General features: G+C 41.5%; 1 protein-coding gene across 1 annotated transcript in view; it reads right to left on the minus strand.

The window, feature by feature from the left end:
* LOC135210759 (enoyl-[acyl-carrier-protein] reductase, mitochondrial-like) overlaps nt 1–22055 on the minus strand; it is a 96115-nt gene that overhangs the window by 39002 nt on the left and 35058 nt on the right. Inside the window, exons 3-4 of the mRNA XM_064243607.1 lie at nt 5850–6002; nt 4857–4978 (exon numbers count right to left, since the gene is read on the minus strand). Of these exons, the coding sequence (XP_064099677.1) occupies nt 4857–4978; nt 5850–6002 (275 nt within the window). The remainder of the gene's footprint in view (nt 1–4856; nt 4979–5849; nt 6003–22055) is intronic.

Raw genomic sequence — 22055 nt, forward strand, 5'->3', positions numbered from 1 at the left:
TCAGACAAGTTTTATATGGAAAGCCAATAAAGAAAAACTTATATGTTGGTGTCAATGAGAACCCCTATTTGAAACACACCCTACAAGTAAGTTTAATAAGATTAAATGATATCATATAATAACTAATAATTCTTTCTCTCTCCCTTACAGAGATGTATGCTTTTTGTGTGATAAATGATTTACTAATTTTCTAATATTAAGTTTAATGTAAAGAGTAATCACTTCAATATAGAAAATACTACACTGAATTAGTAAGATTTTAGTTTATAAATTTTAAAAATTATGTAAGAATGAAGGAAATCCCAGTCTTCACGCATCTTTTGAACTCCAGGTCTCTCTCTCTCTCTCTCTCTCTCTCTCTCTCTCTCTCTCTCTCTCTCTCTCTCTCTCTCTCTCTCTCTCTCTCTCTCTCTCTCCTGAGATGAGAGATTTTTATGGTACACTATGTATAATGTATATGTTTATTAATATTTTCATATGATAATAGTAATATTAATAATAATAATGATAATAGTAATATTAATAATAATAATGATAATAGTAATATTAATAATACAGTGGTACCTCGAGATATGAAAGGCTTAACTTACAAAAAACTCGAGATACGAAAGCTGACACGAAAAATTTTACTGCTCTACTTATGAAAAGTTTTCAAAATACGAAAGGTTTCTGAAAGTCCGAGATTCGCCCGATAACAATTTTGAAACTCGCGCCGCCATCTTACTTCTAGTAGACTTGCCACCATCCTCCTGCTCTCACATTGGTTTCTGATGCTAGCCAAGCCATGAGATCCTTCTCTCCTATTGGACAGCATCCCTCCCATCATGCATCTTACGTGGTGGCGTGCCTTCGCTCGGCCACTTCGCACCCGAAGCTTTATCGTACGCATGCGGCATTCGTTTGGTCCAACAATTTCGTTTAGTATCGTAAATTCATTAGTGATTTCGTTGTGCTACTTTATTGTGTTGTGAGAACCTAATTAGTATATGTACTACATACGTAACTTAATTACGAACAGTACATATTAGTCATGGGTCCCAAGAAAGTTGCTGAAGTTCACAGAAAGAAGAGAATACTTTCTATGGAGACAAAAATGGAGATAATAAAAAAGTACGAAGCTGGCTTGCGGTTGAGTGTGATCGCTAAGGAATACGGCCGAAATCCGTCGACGATAGGCACCATCCTTAAGCAGAAGGAAGCCATCAAAGCAGCTACACCTTCCAAGGGCGTGACTATTTTGTCCAACAAGAGGAGCCATGTGCATAATGAAATGCAAAGGCTGCTTCTTGTATGGATCGAGGACAAAGAAATCGATGGCGATACAATAACCGAGACGGCAATCTGCCAGAAGGCCAGCGCTATTTTCGGCGATTTGATTCCCCAAGCCGAAGACGACGGCGGAGAGGGGACATCAACAGCAACCCCAGAGTTCAAGGCTTCTCATGGGTGGTTCGAAAAATTCCGTAAATGGACTGGCATCCATTCGGTGGTGAAGAAATTGAAATTACGTAAAGTATAAAAAAGTAAAAAGAAATGTAAAAATAAAAAAAAGACAATAAATTTTATTTTAAGTTTTTTGTAAAGTTAAGTGTTAGAGTTTTGTTAATGTGTTTTGTCAAGTTTAGTTTGTTTTTCTGACATTTTTTTATGTGTTTCGTAAAGTTAAGTATACGTATCTGCTGTTTGTCCTCCTCCTCCTCTGCCGCCACTTTCAGAGATAGCCTCACTCGAAAGGTAAGCTTCCACATTTTACGTTACAGTAATAATATTTCTTGTACTCTAATATACACTTTATTTACAGGCTTTGCATTTTTATTATTAAGTTACATATTGAATGGTCCAAATTGTTGTAGTATTTCATTGTTTATAGGTCAATTTACCTTTAATATGAAATTTAATGGGGTGTTTTTGGAGGGCTTGGAATGGATTAGCCATTTTACATGTAAAATGTGGTCCAAGATACGAAAACCTCATGATACAAAAGGCGCCTCGGAATGGATTAATTTTGTAACCGAGGTATTACTGTAATAATAATAATAATAATAATAATAATAATAATAATAATAAAATAATAATAATAATAATATAATAATTAATTACAAAAATCATATGTGAAAGTATTTTACAAACACTACGAAAATTCTCTCTCTCTCTCTCTCTTGCAGAGATGTATGTTTTTTGGATGATAAATGATATAGTGATTTTCAAATATCAATATTAATGTAAACAGCAATAATATCAATTCATTAAAGAAAATACTAAAGTGAATTAGCAAGATTTTAGTTTATAAATAAAAAAAATTATGTAAGAATGAAAGAAAATGCATTTTACCCAGCATCTTTCTCTTTGAACTCCATGTAGTTGGCTGGGGTCCAACAGCTGTCAAATTTATCAAGTGTCAGGAGGGGGAATGCGTGTTGCCCTCTGAGGATCACGTAAATTCTCTCTCTCTCTCTTTTACTGAGATGAGAGAATTTCTATGGTACATTGGTACATGTGTATGTTTATTAATATTTTTGCATAATAATAATAATAGTAATATAACTAATTTCAAAATTCATATGTGATAGTATTTTATAGAAGTACAATAATCTATCCATTTCAGACTTTTATATAAGGATAACCCTACCCCCCCCTCCATCTCTCTCTCTCTCTCTCTCTCTCTCTCTTTTGCCACACGAGATAGTATGTCCTAGTGGTAACTCTCGCCCTCTGTTTGGGCTGGAAATGTATGTATAAGTGTATCTTTAAGGACATTACTGCATTTTATGTCAAATAATAATATACAGTACGTACTAGTTTACAAATAATATTAAGTTTAATGAGATTAAACAGTAACAATAACATTCTCTCTCTCTCTCTCTCTCTCTCTCTCTCTCTCTCTCTCTCTCTCTCTCTCTCTCTCTTACAAATGTTTATTTGTTTTGTAGTATAAATAAATGATTTACCTTACAACTAATTTTCAAATATTAACAAGATTAATTAAAAATAGCGATTCCCAGTCTTTTTATCCACGTGGAGGAAGGTGGGCGGGGGAGTAGATGAGTTTGATATGCGTATTGGTGGAGTATTGGCGGGGGGGGAAGGAGTCGGAGTGTAGGAGTTATTCTCTCTCTCTCTCTCTCTCTCATTATTATTCTCTCTGTCTCAGAAATACTGTAATTCATAATTTCACTCTTGATGGTCAGATATATGATGTTGCCATTCACTGGTCTCTCTCTCTCTCTCTCTCTCTCTGTTATTGGCTGTAGGTATATATTTTTAATGGTAAAATGTTTAAGATGACTGAAATTATATTAATAATATAACCTCAAAGATTAATACAATAATAGGTTAGTAATTTTAGGTATATTTGAAGTAGGATGTTATTAAAGGTATACATTTGGTATCTGGACTTTCAAGATAGGCAGTTATAAGCATTTTTAGTGGTGGTTCTAACTATTCGCGGGTTTTAACTATTCACGGGGGTGTCTGGTACACATTCCCCGCGAATATGGGGGGAACACTGTATACCCCTTTCAAGATTCTGAAGTGCCTCCTAGTTTACCAAATCGAAAGCAGCACTAAAATCTATTTGAATTACTATTCAATCAAAACCCTTATCAAGGTTCCCTTGCAAATTCAAGTATAAAAGAGCATCGCAGGTACCTAACTGTTTCCTATATGCATACTGACCATCAGCTAACAATCCTTTTGATTCCACATTCCACTCATATACGTAGTGCCTTAAAAATAAGTTTATCAGCAACTTTGGAGAGTACAGGGAGAATAGAGATTGGCCTGTAGTTACTGCAGTCTGCAGAAATGCCATTCTTTGGAACATGCACTGTATTACTGTACTAAATTTGTGCTCATCCACAAAGATACTATGTCGACATAACAATCTAAAGAATCTACTTATCTTGTAAGACAATACTAGAAAATTTTTTGGAAAACAAAGGGAAGAAACCATCAGGATCTTCTTCTTCCTAGCTGTCAAGATTATCCAGAGTTTTCTTCACATTCCTGGAGTGAAATGCAAATTTTGTAAGAATAGGTTCAGGGCAACAAGTATCAGGGAGAGGGACATCCTCAGCTGATTGCTTAGCTTCAAAAGCTCGATGAAGTGGTTCAACCTTTTCCCTAGGGCCATCATCTGTTAGTAGTGGCGAAATGTGTTCATAAGAGTATTTCATAACAATTTGTGATTATCTTAATGACTACAGTATACGTTTTCATTTACTTATCATATAAAGTTTATTAATATTCAATTATACTCTCCAGTACTTTAGCATATTTCATTAACTTGTTTAGTGTTATAATATTCAATTATAATGGACCAATAGTATGGGTATCATGGCAATGGTATCAACCAAAATATTTTGTTTCCTTCATTACTTGTACACTGGACTGAATCCATACTACTATTCAACACTATATATTGTTCTTGTTCTTTTTCACAAGGTTTTATCAACTTCAGTGCATATATATGTGAATTGAGTCGACTATATGAAGAGCTATGGTTAGGATAAGGTCTGGAGTAGATCAGCATGGACTGAGGGTTGGGCAAGGTCATTTTCTAATTCTGCATCATATTTGTCACTCAAATGATTGTATCTGATCTGATAGGTGAACTGTTCAAGGTGTACCTGGTGGAAACGTTGCAAGAAATTTAACATCCAGTTATGCAGTCTACAAAACAGAGCAATTCCTGTTATCTAAACGAGTCATGCCACATGAGCAAATATTTCACACATTTATGGAAAAAATAGGTGAACCTCAAGAAAGAGTCACCACAGACCACTGAATTATAGTACATCAGTATTCTTAGATTCAATGAAAGAAAACCTAAGAGAGCTTGCACAAAATGAGCATACCTTAATTCTCCTTCTGTTACCACCACTGTAGCACCAATATTCTTCAACTTCTGCTTCAGTTCACTTATTTCAGGCCTGTCCCTAACAACGTTGATGGTTCTTAAGCCCAGAGCTGCTGCTATCTGTACTAGTAAATATTAATTGTTTTTAAATTCAATATCCAAATTAGAATGTTAGTTCTATAATGTAGTACATGATACTTTCCTAAATGCTTCATCAAATTATCAGTTTTAAAACAGTTCTTTGACTAAAAGCAATATATAGTAGGTTTTGACAAAATTTCACAAAGCTTATATCCATAATGGGAGAAAAAGTCTATGTTGAAACTAGTTACAGTATAATTCTTGTAATTTGGAAAAGATAAAACCATCATGTATTCAGTCAATCTCAATTTTAGGGTTGTAGGTCACAAGATAAACAGTGGCTATTGGTTGCTTTTACGGATTACTCTCTTGTCATAATGTAGGTCTCAGGTGAATGATATATACTACTGGATAGCTGTCTCCATCCCATTCCACAATAATTCTAGGGCTGAGAACTAGAAGGGCCAATGTCATAAAACCATGTTTTCAGAAAAACGCATTTAAAATATTGCTTCCTTTATTAAAATTCAGGTAAGTACAGCAAACGAAAGCTTTTTTTTTTTAGGTGATGGCCATTATAGCACTGAAAGAGAGATAAATTTCTAGTTTAGTGACGGTCTTAACCACAATAGGCCATTTTTTTTACATTGGCCATTTTAGTTCTCAGCCCTAGAATTATAGTTTGTACTTGTCCAAGAAATTCATCAGAATGAAAGGGTGTGAATACAATGTTGTATTTGATTTGTATTCTGTTTCTACCAAACAAATACCTGGTGTCCAGTAAGACTAACATTTTGAATAAATGTAATCAAAATAAAACCATTACAGGGTATGCTTGATTAATCTTACAGAGTATGAGAGATTCCAACCCTGCAACTCTTACAGGTACTGCCATTGGGTTTTATTTTACCTGGATGACTGCTTGTCCCACTGCTGAGTTTGCACCATTTTGAATAACAACATCTTCAGTACTCAGAGGTACGAAGTCCTTCAACATTCGATAAGCTGTGCCAGGATTCACAGCAATTGTCGCTGCCATGGCCAAATCTACATCAGAAGGAATCTGAAAATAGAGTGGAATAAAATTTTAAGTAAGATTTAAGTTTTCATGGAAAACTTGAACTTCTACAGCAGGGGTGGTAAGTTATCTTGACCAAGGGGATCATTCCAAGAATAGTACTGCAGTACATATATACCAATGGCTTGGAACTACATATAAACGTAATATTTATAAAAACAAAAAACCTTAGCATCTAAGTTCTGAAAGAAAGACAGATAATCCTGGAAGGTGTACTTTCCTGGTTTGTCACTTTTATTTTGAAGATCTCAGTAAATAGAGATACATACAGTATCAAAATACATATGTGATACTAATCACTTAATCAGTGTCAACCATAATAATATTGATCAACAAGATCACTGTTCATTATACAATTTTCTTTACACTTTCTTGAGACGTTGGTAGGTCACTACCAATGTCAACAAATAGTACAGCTTCGCTTGATATTGGGAAATGAAATTTTGTAATGCATTCTCTCCTGGCATCAAAACTTGACTGCCCCCTTGATCTGAATTACAAATAGTTTAATTTTTTCCTCAATCTACACTCAACCACTTTTTAAAAGTAGAAAATATAATTGAATTCAAATCCTCAATACAGTAATAACTTAGTTAACAGATGTCTCACTTAATGGACATTTTGTCTAACAAAATATCCTTGCCAATAACAGACATTTCCTTGGTTTAAGGAAGGACAAGGCAAACATGACTGGCTAAAACACGAATGGGATTAAGCCTGTCACTTAATGTGCATCTTAGCTAAAATTCCTGTATATTTTTACTTATTAAATATATACATATAGTGTACAGTGACTGTACCTAATGTATGTGAATCATCATGGCTCCTAAGAAGGCTAGAGCAACACACTAGTATTTATTCATTAATTACTGTACAGTGGTACCTCGACATACGAAAGGCTCAACTTACAAAAAATTTGAGTTTCGAAAGCAAATGCGAAGATTTTTTTGGCTCTACATACGAAAATAGTTCAGGATACGAAAGGTTGTTGCTGTAAAGTCCCGAGATTCGCCCGGACCACCGATAACAATTTTAAAACTCGCGCGCCGCCAACTGAGTAGACTCACCACCATCCTCCCGCTCTCCCATTGGTTCCTGATGCTAGTCACTGCCATAAGATCCTGCTCTCCTATTGGTAAGCATCTCTCCCATCGTGCTCTACGTAAAGGCGTTCTTCTTCAGCCACTGCTCTGCACCAGCATTATCGTACGCATGCAGAATTTGTTCGTTCACATATACGATTTCGTTTGTTAACATAAATTTGTGTTAGAAATTTCGTTGTACTACTTTAGTGTATTGTGTGAGAAGTTAATTAGTATATACTACATAACTTAATTACGTACAGTATAGTCGTGGGTCGCAAGAAAGTTGCTGAAGTTCATGGAAAGAAGAGGATGCTTTCTATGCAGACAAAAATGGAGATAATAAAAAAAGTATGAAGCTGGCTTGCGGTTGAGTGTGATCACTAAGGAATATGGCCGAAATCCATCAACGATAGGCACCATCCTTAAGTAGAAGGAAGCCATCAAAGCAGCTACACCTTCCAAAGGCGTGACTATTTTGTCCAAAAAGAGGAGCCACGTGCATGATGAGATGGAGAGGCTGCTTCTTCTATGGATTGAGGACAAAGAAATCGCTGGCAATGCGATAACCGAGACGGCAATCTGCCAGGAGGCCAGCACTATTTTCAGTGATTTGGTTGCCCAGGCCGAAGACGACGGAGGAGAAGGGACATCGACGGCAACCCCAGACCTCAAGGCTTCTCAGGGCTGGTTTGATAAATTCCGTAAACGGACTGGCATCCATTCGGTGGTGAAGAAATTGAAATTTTGTAAAAAACGTAAAGTATAAAAAAGTAAAAAAAAAAATGTAGAAATGAAAAAAAAAAAAAAATTAAAATAAATAATTTAAAGTTTTTTCCAAACTGTTACGGTTTTGTTAATGTGTTTCATAAAGTTTAGTTTATGTTTCCTCATTTTTAATGTGTTTCGTTAAGTTAAGTGTACGTACTACATAACAAATTTTCTGCCGTTTGTCCTCCTCCTCTGTCGCCACTTTAGGAGATAGCCTCACTCGGAAGGTAAGGTTCCACATTTTACCACATACGTACATATGTACGTACAGTATTTCTTGTATACCATGTAAACTAATACACTTTATTTACAGGTACATATTAGTAGTACATATTAAGTTAGGTATTGATTGGTCAAAATTGTTCTATTTCATTGTTTATTGGTCAATTTAGCTTTATTATAAAATTTACTGGGGTGTTTTTGTAAGGCTTGGAAAGAATTAGGCAATTTACATGTAAAATGCGGTTCAAGATATGAAAAGCTCAGGTTACGAAGGCCGCCTCGGAACGGATTAATTTTGTATGTCGAAGTACCACTGTATTTTTTCATAGTGTATAGGACTAAATACTGATATTTAAAGAAAATTACTAATTATTTTCATTTTCCAGTACAAGCAGACTGAAAAATAAAAATAAAATAATTAGTAAATATTTCTAATATTGTACAACATGCTTTATCATAATAGACTTTACAGTAATATCATTCAAATTCATCTTTATGCTAAGTCCGGGGCCGAACCTGGAGTGAGCTTAATACGTAACTGCATTATAAGTAAATAATTTTTATCATAAAAATCAGTATGTAGTTACATACACAGTAAGAAAAAATACAGAAATTAGTGAATAAGCAGTGTTGTTATATATATAAAAAAATGCGAATTAGTGATACTTTTCAATGGACTGATACTTCATGGCTATGAGAGAAAACGGTTACTATAAGAGAAAACGGCTTATGTTAACAATACAGGGGTAACTTGATTTGATGTCAAATGTCCTGTAGGGCAGATTTATTTAATTTGCATTAAAGATTTATATAATGTGTATAAGACATTTTATAGATATTTTGTTGTTTACATTAACCCTCTTACGCCGACTGGACGTATTTTACGTCGACATTTTTTGTCTCCCGTGTGCCGACTGGACGTATTTTACGTCGACTTACAAAAGTTTTTTTTAAAATTCGCGGAAAAATACTTATAGGCCTACCAGCCTAAAACTTTTGAATCACGCGCCTTGGGGGATGCTGGGAGTTCACGGATCAAGGTGTTGTTTTGTTTACAATCGTTACGCAGGCGCGCAAGCGCGAATTTCTTTCTTGCCGCACTAAAAAGTATCTGTGACACATCTCGGAAATTATTTCGTCACTTTGACATAATTTTTGTACCATTGTAAATTAGCCGTTACATGAAGTATTATATATGAAAATGTGCACATTTTTATGTAGAATACAACAAAAAAATACTCATGATTGTAGCTTTTATCAGTTTTGAGATATTTTCATATAAATAACGATAATTGCCAAAATTTCAACCTTCGGTCAATTTTGACTCTACCGAAATGGTCGAAAAACGCAATTGTAAGCTAAAACGCTTATATTCTAGTAATATTCAATCATTTACCTTAATTTTGCAACTAATTGGAAGTCTCTAGCACAATATTTCGATTTATGAAAAAACGTTTTCCTTACTTCCGCGCGGTAACTCTTCCGAAAAAAATCATACATGCGATTGTGGTAATGTTTGCACCATTTTAAAATTAGCCGTTATATAAAGTTTTATATATGGAAATGTGCGCAATTTCATGCACAATACGACTAAAAACCACCCATGGTTGTAGCTTTTATCAGTTTTGAGATATTTTCATATAAATAACGATAAGTGACAAATTTTCAACCTTCGGTCAACTTTGACTCTACCGAAATGGTAAAAAAACGCAATTGTAAGCTAAAACGCTTATATTCTAGTAATATTCAAGCATTTACCTTCATTTTGCAACAAATTGAAAGTCTCTAGCAAAATATTTAGATTTATGGTGAATTTAAAAAAAAATCTTTCCTTCCCTCAGCGCGCGGATTCTCCGCCACAAATCTCCGAAATACGTACGTCCCATTCTCGGAATATTTGCTCCATTTCATATTGGGCATTTCATAGAGTTTTATATATGAAAATGTGTGCAATTTCATGTAGAATAAAACGAAAAATATTTGAAGGTTGTAGCTTTTCTTATTTCTGAAATAATTGCATATAAAAAATATATATAAAAAAATTCTACATTTGGTCAACTTTAACTCGTCAGATATGGTAAAAAACTGCAATTGTAAGCTAATACTCTTACAGTATAGTAATATTCAATCATTTTTCTTCATTTTGAAAGAAATTGAAAGTCTCTAGGACAATATTTAGATTTTTGGTGAATTTTTGAAAAAAATATTTGTTACGTCCACGCGTTACGAATTCATGCATTATTTTGTGATAATATTTTCTCTGTGTTGCTTTAATTGTTTTACAATGTGTTACATACCAAAATGATCGCAATTTAGTGTACATTACAACGAAAAAAAAGTAACTTGTTACCTTTAACCGTTTTGCGCAGAGCGCGATTTGAATACAATTATATATGAAATTTCATTTTTGTGCTATCATATATCGCATTATTTATATATGATAATGATAATTTTTTTCATTTCTGATGGTTGCATACTAAACTTCAGGCAATGACAAAAAAAAAGGTAGGTCAAAAATGGAAACTCTTAATCTTGAAAACTAAGCACGCTGTGATTTTTTGAAAAAAATATTTTTTCCGCTTCCTCGCTCACTCCGAAACCCCTCCGGCACACGGGAGACAATTTTTTATTTACCGCTCCGGCGTAAGAAGGTTAATATTAATATTTTAAAATGAATAAAAAATTGGCACAAGCATTTTCAGGGGCGTATATACGAGGGTTGTCCGTAAAAGAAGGTTCCCAAAGATTTTTCACAATGAAAAATAACAATTTGTTGGAAATTGTATTTTTCTTAACTATACAAACCTGAGGTCCTTTAACAATAGGAAGGTACTTAGCGGCAGCTGAACCGGTCGTAATCTTCGAACAAGGGGGTTCGGTAGTTAACTACTTGTCCGGCAGTTAGCGGTAAGCTCGACTGCGAGGCCAGGAGTCACTTTGCTTTAGGCCCAGGAAACACAGAGTGAGGGGTGGCATGAGGTGGGACTATATGTAAAGGACCTCAGGCTTTCATAGTTAGGAAAAATACAATTTCCGACAATTTGTTATTTGTTCCGATACGTATACAAACCCTCGGTCCTTTAACAATAGGAAGACTCACTTCTTGGTGGGTGGAATCTGAGTCTTATGGTGTTCGTCCTACCTTGGATTCCCTCCCTGGTCATAAGAGGAGAGGGAGGGATCCTAGCCTCTGTCCAGCTGATCGGGGTGTGCACCGCAGGATCAGTGGTCAGACTTCTGGACCAGATTTATAAGAGGGAGGCAAGCGTACCTCTTATAAATAGCAAAAAGCAAGAACTAGTTCCTACTTCAAGAGCCAAAGTAAATTTATGAATTTGTCTCTTGTTGGCTTCCACTCCTCCCCCCCTTTTTGGGGAGTGACGGATTAACACTCCTATCCCTACTGAAAGGGATAGAATGGAGCTCGGTTGTGTAGCTTACCTGCATCGGCCTCCTGTTCAGCATAGTGACGACCGCGGCCCTCTGCCTACAGGTAGAGGAGAAGGACGAAGGAGGAAGAGAAGCCAGTCACACTCTTTCACTCGTCCATTCATGCAGTCACACAAGGATGCGATGCTGTTCTGTCCTCTCGGGTGCTGGGTAGACTACACAACTTGTTGAGCAGCCACCACGGGTCCCAAGGAAAAAGTGTCCAAGGACCTGTGGGTGATATCCCGAAGGTAGAATGATGTGAAGGTGGTCTGGTTAGCCCAAACCCCTGCCTTCAGAGCCTGCGCCAGGGAGAAGTTCTTGCGGAACGCAAGGGTTGGACCATGTGATGGTAATTGCTTCATAGCAAAGAAAGATAAAGGAAAGGAGAACGCATTTTCGAGAAGTTCGGCAGCAAGGAGGTTTTCGCGCCACTGTTGGAGGCGCCTATGTTCATGGTCGTTCCAGAATCGGCAGGAGTGTTGTGGATCTCGTCGTTACATGAGAAACGCTGCGATTTCTGATGCAATGCCTCGTCTAGATTCATCTAAGAAGTTCTAGAAATCCCTGGAGTCGGTGACGTTCGCCGTAGGCTCCGCCCCCTGAGTGCTGTATAAATACGACGAACGAACTTTGGAGAGGAGTGATCGTAGAAGAGAGAGAGAGAGATCGTAAAAGAGAGATCACCAGTTTAGTCACAGAGAGCCACAGATCAGTTTATTAGTGAGAGATCAGCAGCAGCAGAGATCTTCCGTGAGATACGAGAAAAAAGGAACCGACGAAGTATCAATCAGAAGAAAAGTTGTTCGAGAGTTGGTTTGATATTGGTCTAGTCGTCTTCAGGTGTGGTCTACTGTGTTATCTCAACGTCGAGCAGACTTCAGAGAAGAAAAGGTCCTGTTACAGGTGTTGGGGAATTCCTGCCTTACAAGAAGATTAGTTTCTGCAATACGGAGTCAAGAGGACGTCCGAAATCGCCGATCTACTTTTATGAAGCCACCTCTTCGAAGTGCCAAACTGTTTAGCAAGTATTCTTATTACCTCACTGTTTCCCCCAGTTCATGCAGTGTAAGATTCTATCTATTTATGTAAATAGGAGATACCATTCTGCATTTACCTTTGTTAGTAAGCTTGTAAATAAACCTTTGTTGTGTTAGTGTTTCTTTCTATATTCATATCCCTAGTTTCAACTGCTTGTGTTGATAAGTTTTTTTTTTATTATTTCATATCGAACCTGAAGCAGACCTCCCTCAGAGGCCGTAACATTGTCTCTGAGATCTCAGGGTCCGTAACAGACCAATATCTCTGACTTCGTGGGCTCTCGGACGAAGGGTACGGGTGTCGTTACTGCCAGCTGTCTCATACGCCCTCCTGATCACCTCACGCAGCCAGAAAGAAAGTGTTCTTGGAAACTTCTTTCTTGGTAACCCCGGTGCTAACGAAGAGGCGTTGACACTCAGGCCTGAGGTGCCAAGTTCTCTTCAGATAGCGCCGTAGCACCCTCACAGGACAAAGCAGCATTTCATCCGCATCATTATCGGTGAAATCTTTCAGGGAGGGGATTATGAAGGACTCGAACCGGTTGTCAGGAACCGAAGGATTCCGAGTCTTCACTACGAAGTTCGGGACGAAATCGAGCGTTACAGACCCCCATCCCCTGGAATGCTTGACATCAAAGGAAAGACCATGAAGTTCCCCTACTCTCTTCGCCGATGCCAGGGCCAGCAAGAAGAGGGTCTTGAGGGTCAGATCCCTGTCTGATGACTCTCGGAGTGGCTCGAAGGGTCTGCGAGTCAAACTCCTAAGGACGAGAGTCACATCCCATCCCGGGGGCCTGAGTTCCCAGGGTGGGCAAGACCTCTCGAAGCTCTTCATCAGGAGGGAGATCTCGAAAGAAGAGGAGATGTCCACACCTCGCAGTTTAAGGACTAGGGCCAGGGCGGCTCTGTAGCCCTTAATTGCAGAGACGGAGAGGAGCTTCTCTCGGTGAAGGAAGACGAGGAAATCCGCTACCTGCTGAAGAGTGGCTCTGAGAGGAGAGAGACCCCGTCCACGACACCAACCACAGAAGACGGACCACTTCCCCTGGTAGACAGCTGCAGAGGACTGTCTGAGGTATCCAGCCATCTCTGTTGCTGCGCTGCGAGAAAAGCCTCTCGCTCGCAAGAGATGGTGGATAACAGCCAGCCATGAAGACACAGGGACTCAACAGACCGGTGGTACCATTCTACGTGTGGCTGGCTGGCACAGGAGGTTGTGCCAGGGGGGAATTTCTTTCGGCGCTTCGGCAAGCAGAGCCAGCAGGTCCGGATACCAAACGCTGAGGTCATTTGGGCGCCACCAGGATCATCTGAAGGTTCGCAGTGATCAGCGCCCTGCTGATCACTTTGCAAATCAGACAGAACGGGGGACAGGCGTAGACGAAGAGGTTGTCCCACGGATGTTGAAGCACGTTCTTTGCAGCTGCCCATGGGTCCGGCACAACCGAGTAGAAAATCTGGAATTTTCTGTTGTGCTGGGTAGCGAACAGATCCATGACTGGACACCCCCACTGGTTGAAGAGCCTTTCCACCACGTCTGGATGAAGGGACCATTCGGTTCCTATCACCTGATCCCGACAGCTGAGCTTGTCGGCTACCACATTCCTCTTGCCTGGAATGTAGCGGGCTAACAGCTCTACTGAGTGTGCCGCGGCCCACTCGTGCACCAGCAACGTCAACTGGTGCAGCGGGAGGGACACTAGGCCCCCCTGCTTGTTGACGTACGCCACTACTGTGGTGTTGTCGCTCATCAACACCACCGAGTCTCCCACCAGACAGTCCCGGAACTCTTGGAGGGCGAGGAACGCTGCCTTGAGCTCCAGGACGTTGATGTGAAGGTGCTTGTCGCGATGGTCCCACACACCTGCAGTCAGCAACTCCTCCAGGTGTGTGCCCCATCCCTCCGTTGATGCGTCCGAGAAGAGAAGCATCTCCGGGGGGGGAGTGCGAAGAGGCACTCCTCTTACGAGGTTCTCGTCGTCCAGCCACAAGGCTAGGTCCTGCCTCACCTCCTCCGTGAGGGACACGGGGAAGAAGGGAGGGTCCCTTGCCTATGACCAACACTCCTTTAGTCTCCACTGAAGAGACCGCAGGTGAAGACGCTCGTGAGGGACAAGCTTCTCGAGAGACGACAGGTGGCCGATCACGACTTGCCACTGCTTAGCTGGTTGCTCCTGTAGAGACAGGAACTGTCTTGCTGCCTCCCTGAACCTGCTGATCCACGAATTTGCAGGGAAGACTCGCCCTGCTACCGTGTCGATCAGCATGCCCAGGTACTTCATCCTCTGCTTGGGCTCAAGATCTGACTTCTAGTAATTCACTACGATTCCCAGATCGCGGCAGAATTTGAGGAGTCGATCTCTGTCCTGCAGCAACTGCGAGCGGGAGCTCGCCAGGACTAACCAATAGTTGAGATACCTAAAGAGACGTATCCCTACTGAGTGGGCCCAAGCTGACACCAGCATGAACACTCGCGTGAACACCTGTGGGGCGGTTGAGAGACCGAAACAAAATGCCCTGAATTGGTACACCGTCCCGTCAAGGATGAAGTGGAGGTACTTCCTGAAGGATTGATGGATGGGTATCTGGAAATACGCGTCCTTCAGATCCACTGAAAGCATGAAGTCGTCCTCCCTGATGGAATTGAGCACTGAACGTGCTGTTTCCATCGTGAACCGAGTTTTGGCGAACGAATTGGTTCAAGGGAGAGAGATCTATCAACGGGCGCCGCTGTTCCACCACAGCGTCCACCATCTCTCTGGGGAAGAGAAAGGCGGAACTCCGCACCGGTCCATTGCAAAGGCCCAGAGCCACCTCACGCCCAGCCACCCTGGTCACTTGAGTGAGAACAGCGTCTCTACGCCGGAGAACCAGGTTGGCCCACAGGTTAGCCGTCTGGTGGGCCAGGCAGGCGATGGCCCTACCCCTAGACTGGCACTGTCTCACAAAAGCCGGGTCCCCTTCAGGAATGATGTTCCCCAAGGAGGCCGCGGTTTTCGACATTGTGAGGGACCACAGGTCGAGCCATGAGACTGCTTGGAATGCTGCCATTGCGGTAGATTCCAAGGCAAGTGCCTCCTGCTGCGAGAAATGATATTGTTATTGTACAATAAAGTTTTGTACATACTTACCTGGCAGATATATACTTAGCTATAGACTCCGTCGTCCCGACAGAAATTCAAATTTCGCGGCACACGCTACAGGTAGGTCAGGTGATCTACCGCCCTGCCGCTGGGTGGCAGGAATAGGAACTATTCCCGTTTTCTAATCAGATTTTCTCTTCCACCTGTCTCCTGAGGGGAGGCTGGGTGGGCCATTAATCGTATATATCTGCCAGGTAAGTATGTACAAAACTTTATTGTACATTAACAATATCATTTTTGTACATTCAACTTCCCTGTCAAATTCAACTTCCCTGTCAGATATATACTTAGCTGATTCACACCAATGGTGGTGGGTAAGAGACAGTTAATTACTGAATAGACAGGTAAACAACATACGTTGTAGGTTATATATAAAAAACCTTGGTTCCTACCTGTTTAGGCGGCAGACTTCATAGCTACTGCTTAGGAGTCTGCTTCGCCTCAAGAGCCTCAGCGAGGATGTGACCTATGGCTAAGAGTTCTTGTGGGTCTGTCGATGGGGTCTTATCCACTTACTCGACAGAGCCTGATGGCATTTGTCAATGGGGTCTTATCCACTTACATGACAACACACTTTGCCTAGTGGGATAATTAAGGAGCACAACACCGATCCCGATCACCTGATCCTAACACGAGGGTTAGTACTTAAATTGAAAAGAGTTATCCCCAAACTCCTTTCAAACAACCCTAAAAACTCGACGTTAAATAAAATTTAACTCACTAGTTAAGGATCAGTATCGGCTCCCTATCCCAGCAACGTATCCGCAGACACGTATAAACCAAGAGAGAAGGATCTCTCGTAGGTTATCTTGACATCCTTCGGGTAATGGGAAGTCAAAACAGTTGCATCGCCCGTATGTGACAGCTAATATGTCCTTTATTGACATATTCTTATGGAAAGAACAAGAATTCGCAAAAGCTCGCACTTCATGCACTTTAATTCTCAGCTGTTTGAAGGAATCATCAAGGCACTTATCATGTGCTTTGGAGATCACACTTGTCTCAAAGAAGGCCAGGGCGTTCTTTGATATGGATCTCTTCTGGATGAAGCCTGGCGCACCAGGCGCCTCCCCCCTTGCTGGAGCTTCAAGCCTGGCTGGAGTTTCAAGGCTGGCTGGCGATGTCCACATCGGACACTCGCCTGTCCGGTCTGTCCGCCTCAGGCGCATTTGCGTCAGGTTGGAGGCCCACGCCTTGTCTGCATCGGACAATAAATGCGCTCGTCCGAGCTGTCTGCCTCTGGCGCTTTTCGCCTGTTTGGCACTTGGCGCCTGGCTGGCACTTCGTTGTCCGAGGATCCTGAACAAACAGACAATAGTTTGTCCGGAGACTGGAGAAGGGTGGAAGGTTCTCTTCTACCTGGAGCCTCTGGCCTAGGACGAGGGAAGGCGCTTGGAGCCAGTTACGTCCAGTAGACGATAGGATATCTTAATAGGACGAGAGAGAAGAGTCTTCCTCCGAGGAGGATCCTTCATGAGTACTTCCGTTGCTGACGAGATCTATTCCTGCATGTTAAGGAGGGTTCTCGTTGCAGAATCTTCCCTCTCCTTGCCCGAAGGAGAGGAAGGAGGTCTGGAAGTCGAAGATGACTCCGAGCCGAAAGTGGGAGAACCCAGGGCTTTCTTGGCTCTTGTTGTATCCCTCTGAGTACCTTCTGGGAAGCGCTTCGGGCCCTCATCGCACCCCAAAGACTCTGCAGGAGACCCTTAAGCCATTTCTTCTGCTGAAGATAAAACTTAACCGCCTTGACTGGGCAAAGAGACCCTTCTATCTCTGCCCCTCTTAAATGGGAAAGTCCCTTGACTTCAAAGCTCTGAGCCAGGGTTAGAAGGGTTTTAGTTCTTTGCCAGAAATAATGTGCTGGCAAGAACCAATAGCCGAGTCTCCATTGAATCCGATGCGAGACTCCAATACATGAAATTCACTTGTCCTCTTGGTAGTTGCTAGGGCCAAGAGAAAAAATTAATTTCCTCATAAAATTTCTAAAAGAAGCTTGATGAGGAGGTTCCAACTTGTCGGAAAACGAGGAATCTGCGGGCCACGAAAAGATTCCAACTCGAAGTACGTGATGTCCTACTCTTGGTTGTCTCGAGGTATCGTATAAGATCCCGAAGATCTTAGTCCTCTGCTATCTCTAAGTCCCTTTGTAAAGACAGAGTATAGCCTGCTACTGTATTCTTTGATAGCAGATATATCCAAAGGTGATTCTTCTCTCAGAAAGGGAAGAAAACAGCCATGTAGGTCACAGAGGTATTGGAAAAGGACAGTTTCTTCATTCAACCCAGCAAGATCTGCAGCACTTCTTTGTCTTGGCCATGACACTTGCCATTCACCTTGAAAAATCCTCTCATTCATGTCAACTTCTCATCAGTCTGCACGAAGACAGACTCAGAGTGGAGAGGTTTTGAGGTCCCTTTCTAAGTGAGGCTGATAGAGTAGACTGACTCTCTTGGGAAGGCCTTTGGAAAGTGCTGTAGGAAGGACGTGACCTCAGTGAATCCAGCCTCTCGAAGGCCAAAATGGGGTGAAAAGCATCATCCTCTCTCCCTCTGACGCCAGTAATTATCTTAATACATCTGTTAAGAATTTGTATAGGGAAAAAAAAAAAAAAAAAAAAAAAAAAAAAAAAAAGACCTAATATTTATTCCCCTTCCAAACTAAAGGATGGCGTATATAACTACCGCTCTTGGATCGAGAATAAGGAAGCAGTCTAGAGGAAGCCTCTTCGTCTTCAACATTGCGAAGAGATCTATGAAAAAGACGTCTCCCAGGTTTCCACAACTCTCTTTCCAACGAAGATTAGTCAGACGTCAATAGTTATTATCGTCGATCGAGACGATTCTCACGGACGTGCAACATCGTGCAGCGAACCTCTTGAGGATCGTTACGTTACGTGCCTGTGCTCCAAACAGGTTCTCTCTTGTTAACGCAAACAGGGGCGAAGAGAGAGATTCTCGATGCTCCTTGAGATATGAGAGAGCTGTGGAATTGGCCTAATTGATTTAAAAATCATTTCGTCCCTCCCTGGGATCGAACCCCCGTCCAGTTAGACGGGGAACGAAATCAGGAACAGACTGTGACGCTACCGAGCCTGCTATCAGAGAGGCTACTGAACCCTTCGGTTAACAACTCGCTGTATCGAGGAATTGTAGAGTCAACTAAATTGCTTGCAATTCTTTAGACTATGTGCCAGGACATCTGTACCTCTGTCAGGTTACCCGGCACCCTCTCGTATATTATTTCCGTTTCTTGGTAGGAAAAAATTATATAGGTCTGCATTGTAGTCCATTCAGGGAAACAAACTTCTGCCACGAAGAAATGGTTCCCAGCAGACTCATCCATTATCTCACTGAGCATGCTCCGTTCTCTAATAAGGCTATGCTTTCATAAGCATGAGAGCATTATATAATATAGTGCTATTCCGCGTTAGAATTGTCCATAATTCTGTTACATTGCGGTAAACAGCATTGAAAAGTTGTAAGAGATCTTTCTGTTGAAAGCTTCTTAGCAAAACTCAGACAATGTTTATTCATGTTTGCCTACAAATTCCCCTCAATCTGAGGCTAAAGTCCGTGATTGTAGGGGAGAGATACGGTTAGCCAGTCAATCCCGTAGGAGAGAGAGATGTAACCGACCGCTCATGACAGAGAACTAGATGGTACTGCGTTGGTCTACAGTGACAGCAATCTACGTTCGCCGTCTCGCAGTATTCTTTCTGAGTTGCCAGTTACTCCATTCAATGAAGGAATAGGTTTATTAATATTATCGAGCCGAAAACCTGATGCGAGGATTCGGAAGAGCTCTCCTTCATTAGTTACAGGCTCTTCCAGGAAAAAAACTTGGAGACTAAGTCCATGAAGTCTTATATCCAATAGCATAGGAAGCTAGAACTTCCCTCTTCAGTCCTTGGTTCTCACTTGAGGATTTCCTTCGGCTGATACTAATTCTCTTCCTTGTCGAAGGGAACGAAGACAGTCGATATCCCTTCTCTCTCTTCCTCATCGAGGAAAGAATGTAGTAGAGAATTAGCTGTTCCAATGACTACAATACTCTACGTATTTTACCCTTGTGTTATTTTTTCTTCTGAATGGTTCAAGTCATATAAGCGTACCGAAGATTCCTCTACGGGTGACAACCGAAAGGACCATTACTCTAATTGCAATTAATCGGTACTCCTTGTGACATTCCAGGAGTTTCCGGTGTATCATTACGACATCATCAACTCAGCTTCTGTATTTAGCGAATCCTGTTTTGCTTAAATATATTGCTTGCGAGTTTCCTATGCTTACACAATAAAATGTTATTAAGATCTTTGTCAATGAGAACAAACCCCTTTTCGAGACAAAGTAAATATTTTTGTCAATGATGTGTTACACACTTGCTTGACAAAACGTGTAATATGTCACTAATGAGGGAAAAACGCACTAATATGAGAGTAAGTAATCTAGGAATTCGAGCATATAGCTTTTCCGATAACCACCAAAATCGAGGAAGGGGCAGGATTCCTGTTCTGAGATTTGGCTTACGGTAGGGAGAACCTTAAAGTTCCCCTTCTGCAGCGCCGTCTCGAACGCAGAAGAGAAGAGATTCTTAGTCAGAAATCTCTTGGAGTTCTTGCCTCGTCATAATGAGGGAAGAGTATGAACTGAAGGAGAGAGCCCACGCTGAGAGGAACTGCCTGTTACAGCAGTCCTCTGTATATTGGAGAAGAGCTTCTCTCCGTACTAGAATCATCCTGACAAAAGCGACGGCTGCCTGTGCGACATCTTGCACCTTTGCCATGAGAAGGCTGATCCTGCTAAAAAACTAATAAGAGGAGCCTCGCGGCTGACCTCTCTCACATAAGGCGATGCGGGAGATCCTGGTGCCTGGCTGGCGCCTGGCTGCTGGAACGTGGCTCGCACCTGGTTGCTGGAACGCGACACGCGCCTGGTTGCTGGAACGCGACTCGCGCCTAGCTGCTGGAACGCTGCTCGCGCCTGGCTGGCGCTTCTCGCCTGGCTGGCGCTTCTCGCCTGGCTGGCGCTTCTCGCTTGCTTCTCTTATCTCTCTTCATTTCAAAGCGGGCTTTCCAACTTCTTCCAGAGTACGCGAAAGATCGTCCGAACTCCAAACAAGTCCACGTCTTTGTCTTGTAAGATGAAGAATCAGACAAAGAGACGCACTTTATGAGGATGCCTTTCCAATGGCGATCCTTGGCAGTCTGGGTCGCCACAGATCCTGCCGAGGGGACGCCTGATCGGTGGGGATTCTCCGTAACCTCTGTAAGGCTTTCGACATTCCTTCTCCTCTGGGCCTGGGAGCTTGGAAGAGGTCTAGGCCTGGGAGCGAGACACTATATTCACTTCTTACCTTTTAAGAGCTCGCCTTTTGAGCTCCCTACATTTATTCTTCAAATTTGCAAAAGATGAATTTGTAGTTTCTGTGAGGTAAGAAGGTGATGAGGATGCAACAACTACTAATACTGTTAATACTCTAACTGTTCGTTAGCACGAGACTTATTAAAGCTTCTAAAGGAAGCGTTTCTAGTCATATGCTTTTCTGACTTCCTTAAGTAGGAAGTTAGAGTTTATTTTTCCTCAATCAAGTTTTAACACTTCTTACACGTATTAGTGAATAAATATTAATATTTCCCTTACTTGCAAAAGTTGTGAGGGTCTACCTAAGCATTTGGTAGTCTCACCCAAATTCTAATTATTTCTTCGAAGCAAAATCCAACAAACAGTTAACAAAAGCTTATGCCAAACCAAAGATCCAATACGTCACAAAAAAATACAGCCCAGAAGATCGATGGCGATGAAAAACGAAAATCAAGTCAGGAGGTACCAACAACGATGTTGCCAGTACCGGCGACAGAGAAAATCTGATTAGAAAACGGGAATGGTTCCTATTCCTGCCACCCAGCGGCAGGGCGGTAGATCACCTGACCTACCTGTAGCGTGTGCCGCGAAATTCGAATTTTTGTCGGGATGACGGAGTCTACAGCTAAGTATATATCTGACAGGGAAGTTGAATGTACAAAACCAAAGGTTCTCCGACAGGAGCTGCGGCAGAGACAACCCCGGAGTTAGCCTGGCTAGCTCCAGGTTAACCTGTTTGGGCGGCAGAGGATCCTCTGAAGGCACGTAGAAGCGCCTCTGTCGCGGTAGAGGTGGAGGAAGGAGCTTGGCAGACCTACCAGACCGAAGCGAACCATCCTGTCCGGAGACGAGAACTTGGTTCAGTATGCTGTCAGCCAAGGCTGATCGAGGCAAACCCACCGTCGTCCTGGGTTCCTTCTTAGGTCCCCAGAACGACTACAAGCCTGATGTGGGCTCGGTAGGTGGGAGCAGCGATCCTTCTCCGAGGTCG

The sequence above is a fragment of the Macrobrachium nipponense genome, chromosome 4 (genome assembly GCF_015104395.2).
Source record: "Macrobrachium nipponense isolate FS-2020 chromosome 4, ASM1510439v2, whole genome shotgun sequence".
Lineage (NCBI taxonomy): Eukaryota > Metazoa > Arthropoda > Malacostraca > Decapoda > Palaemonidae > Macrobrachium > Macrobrachium nipponense.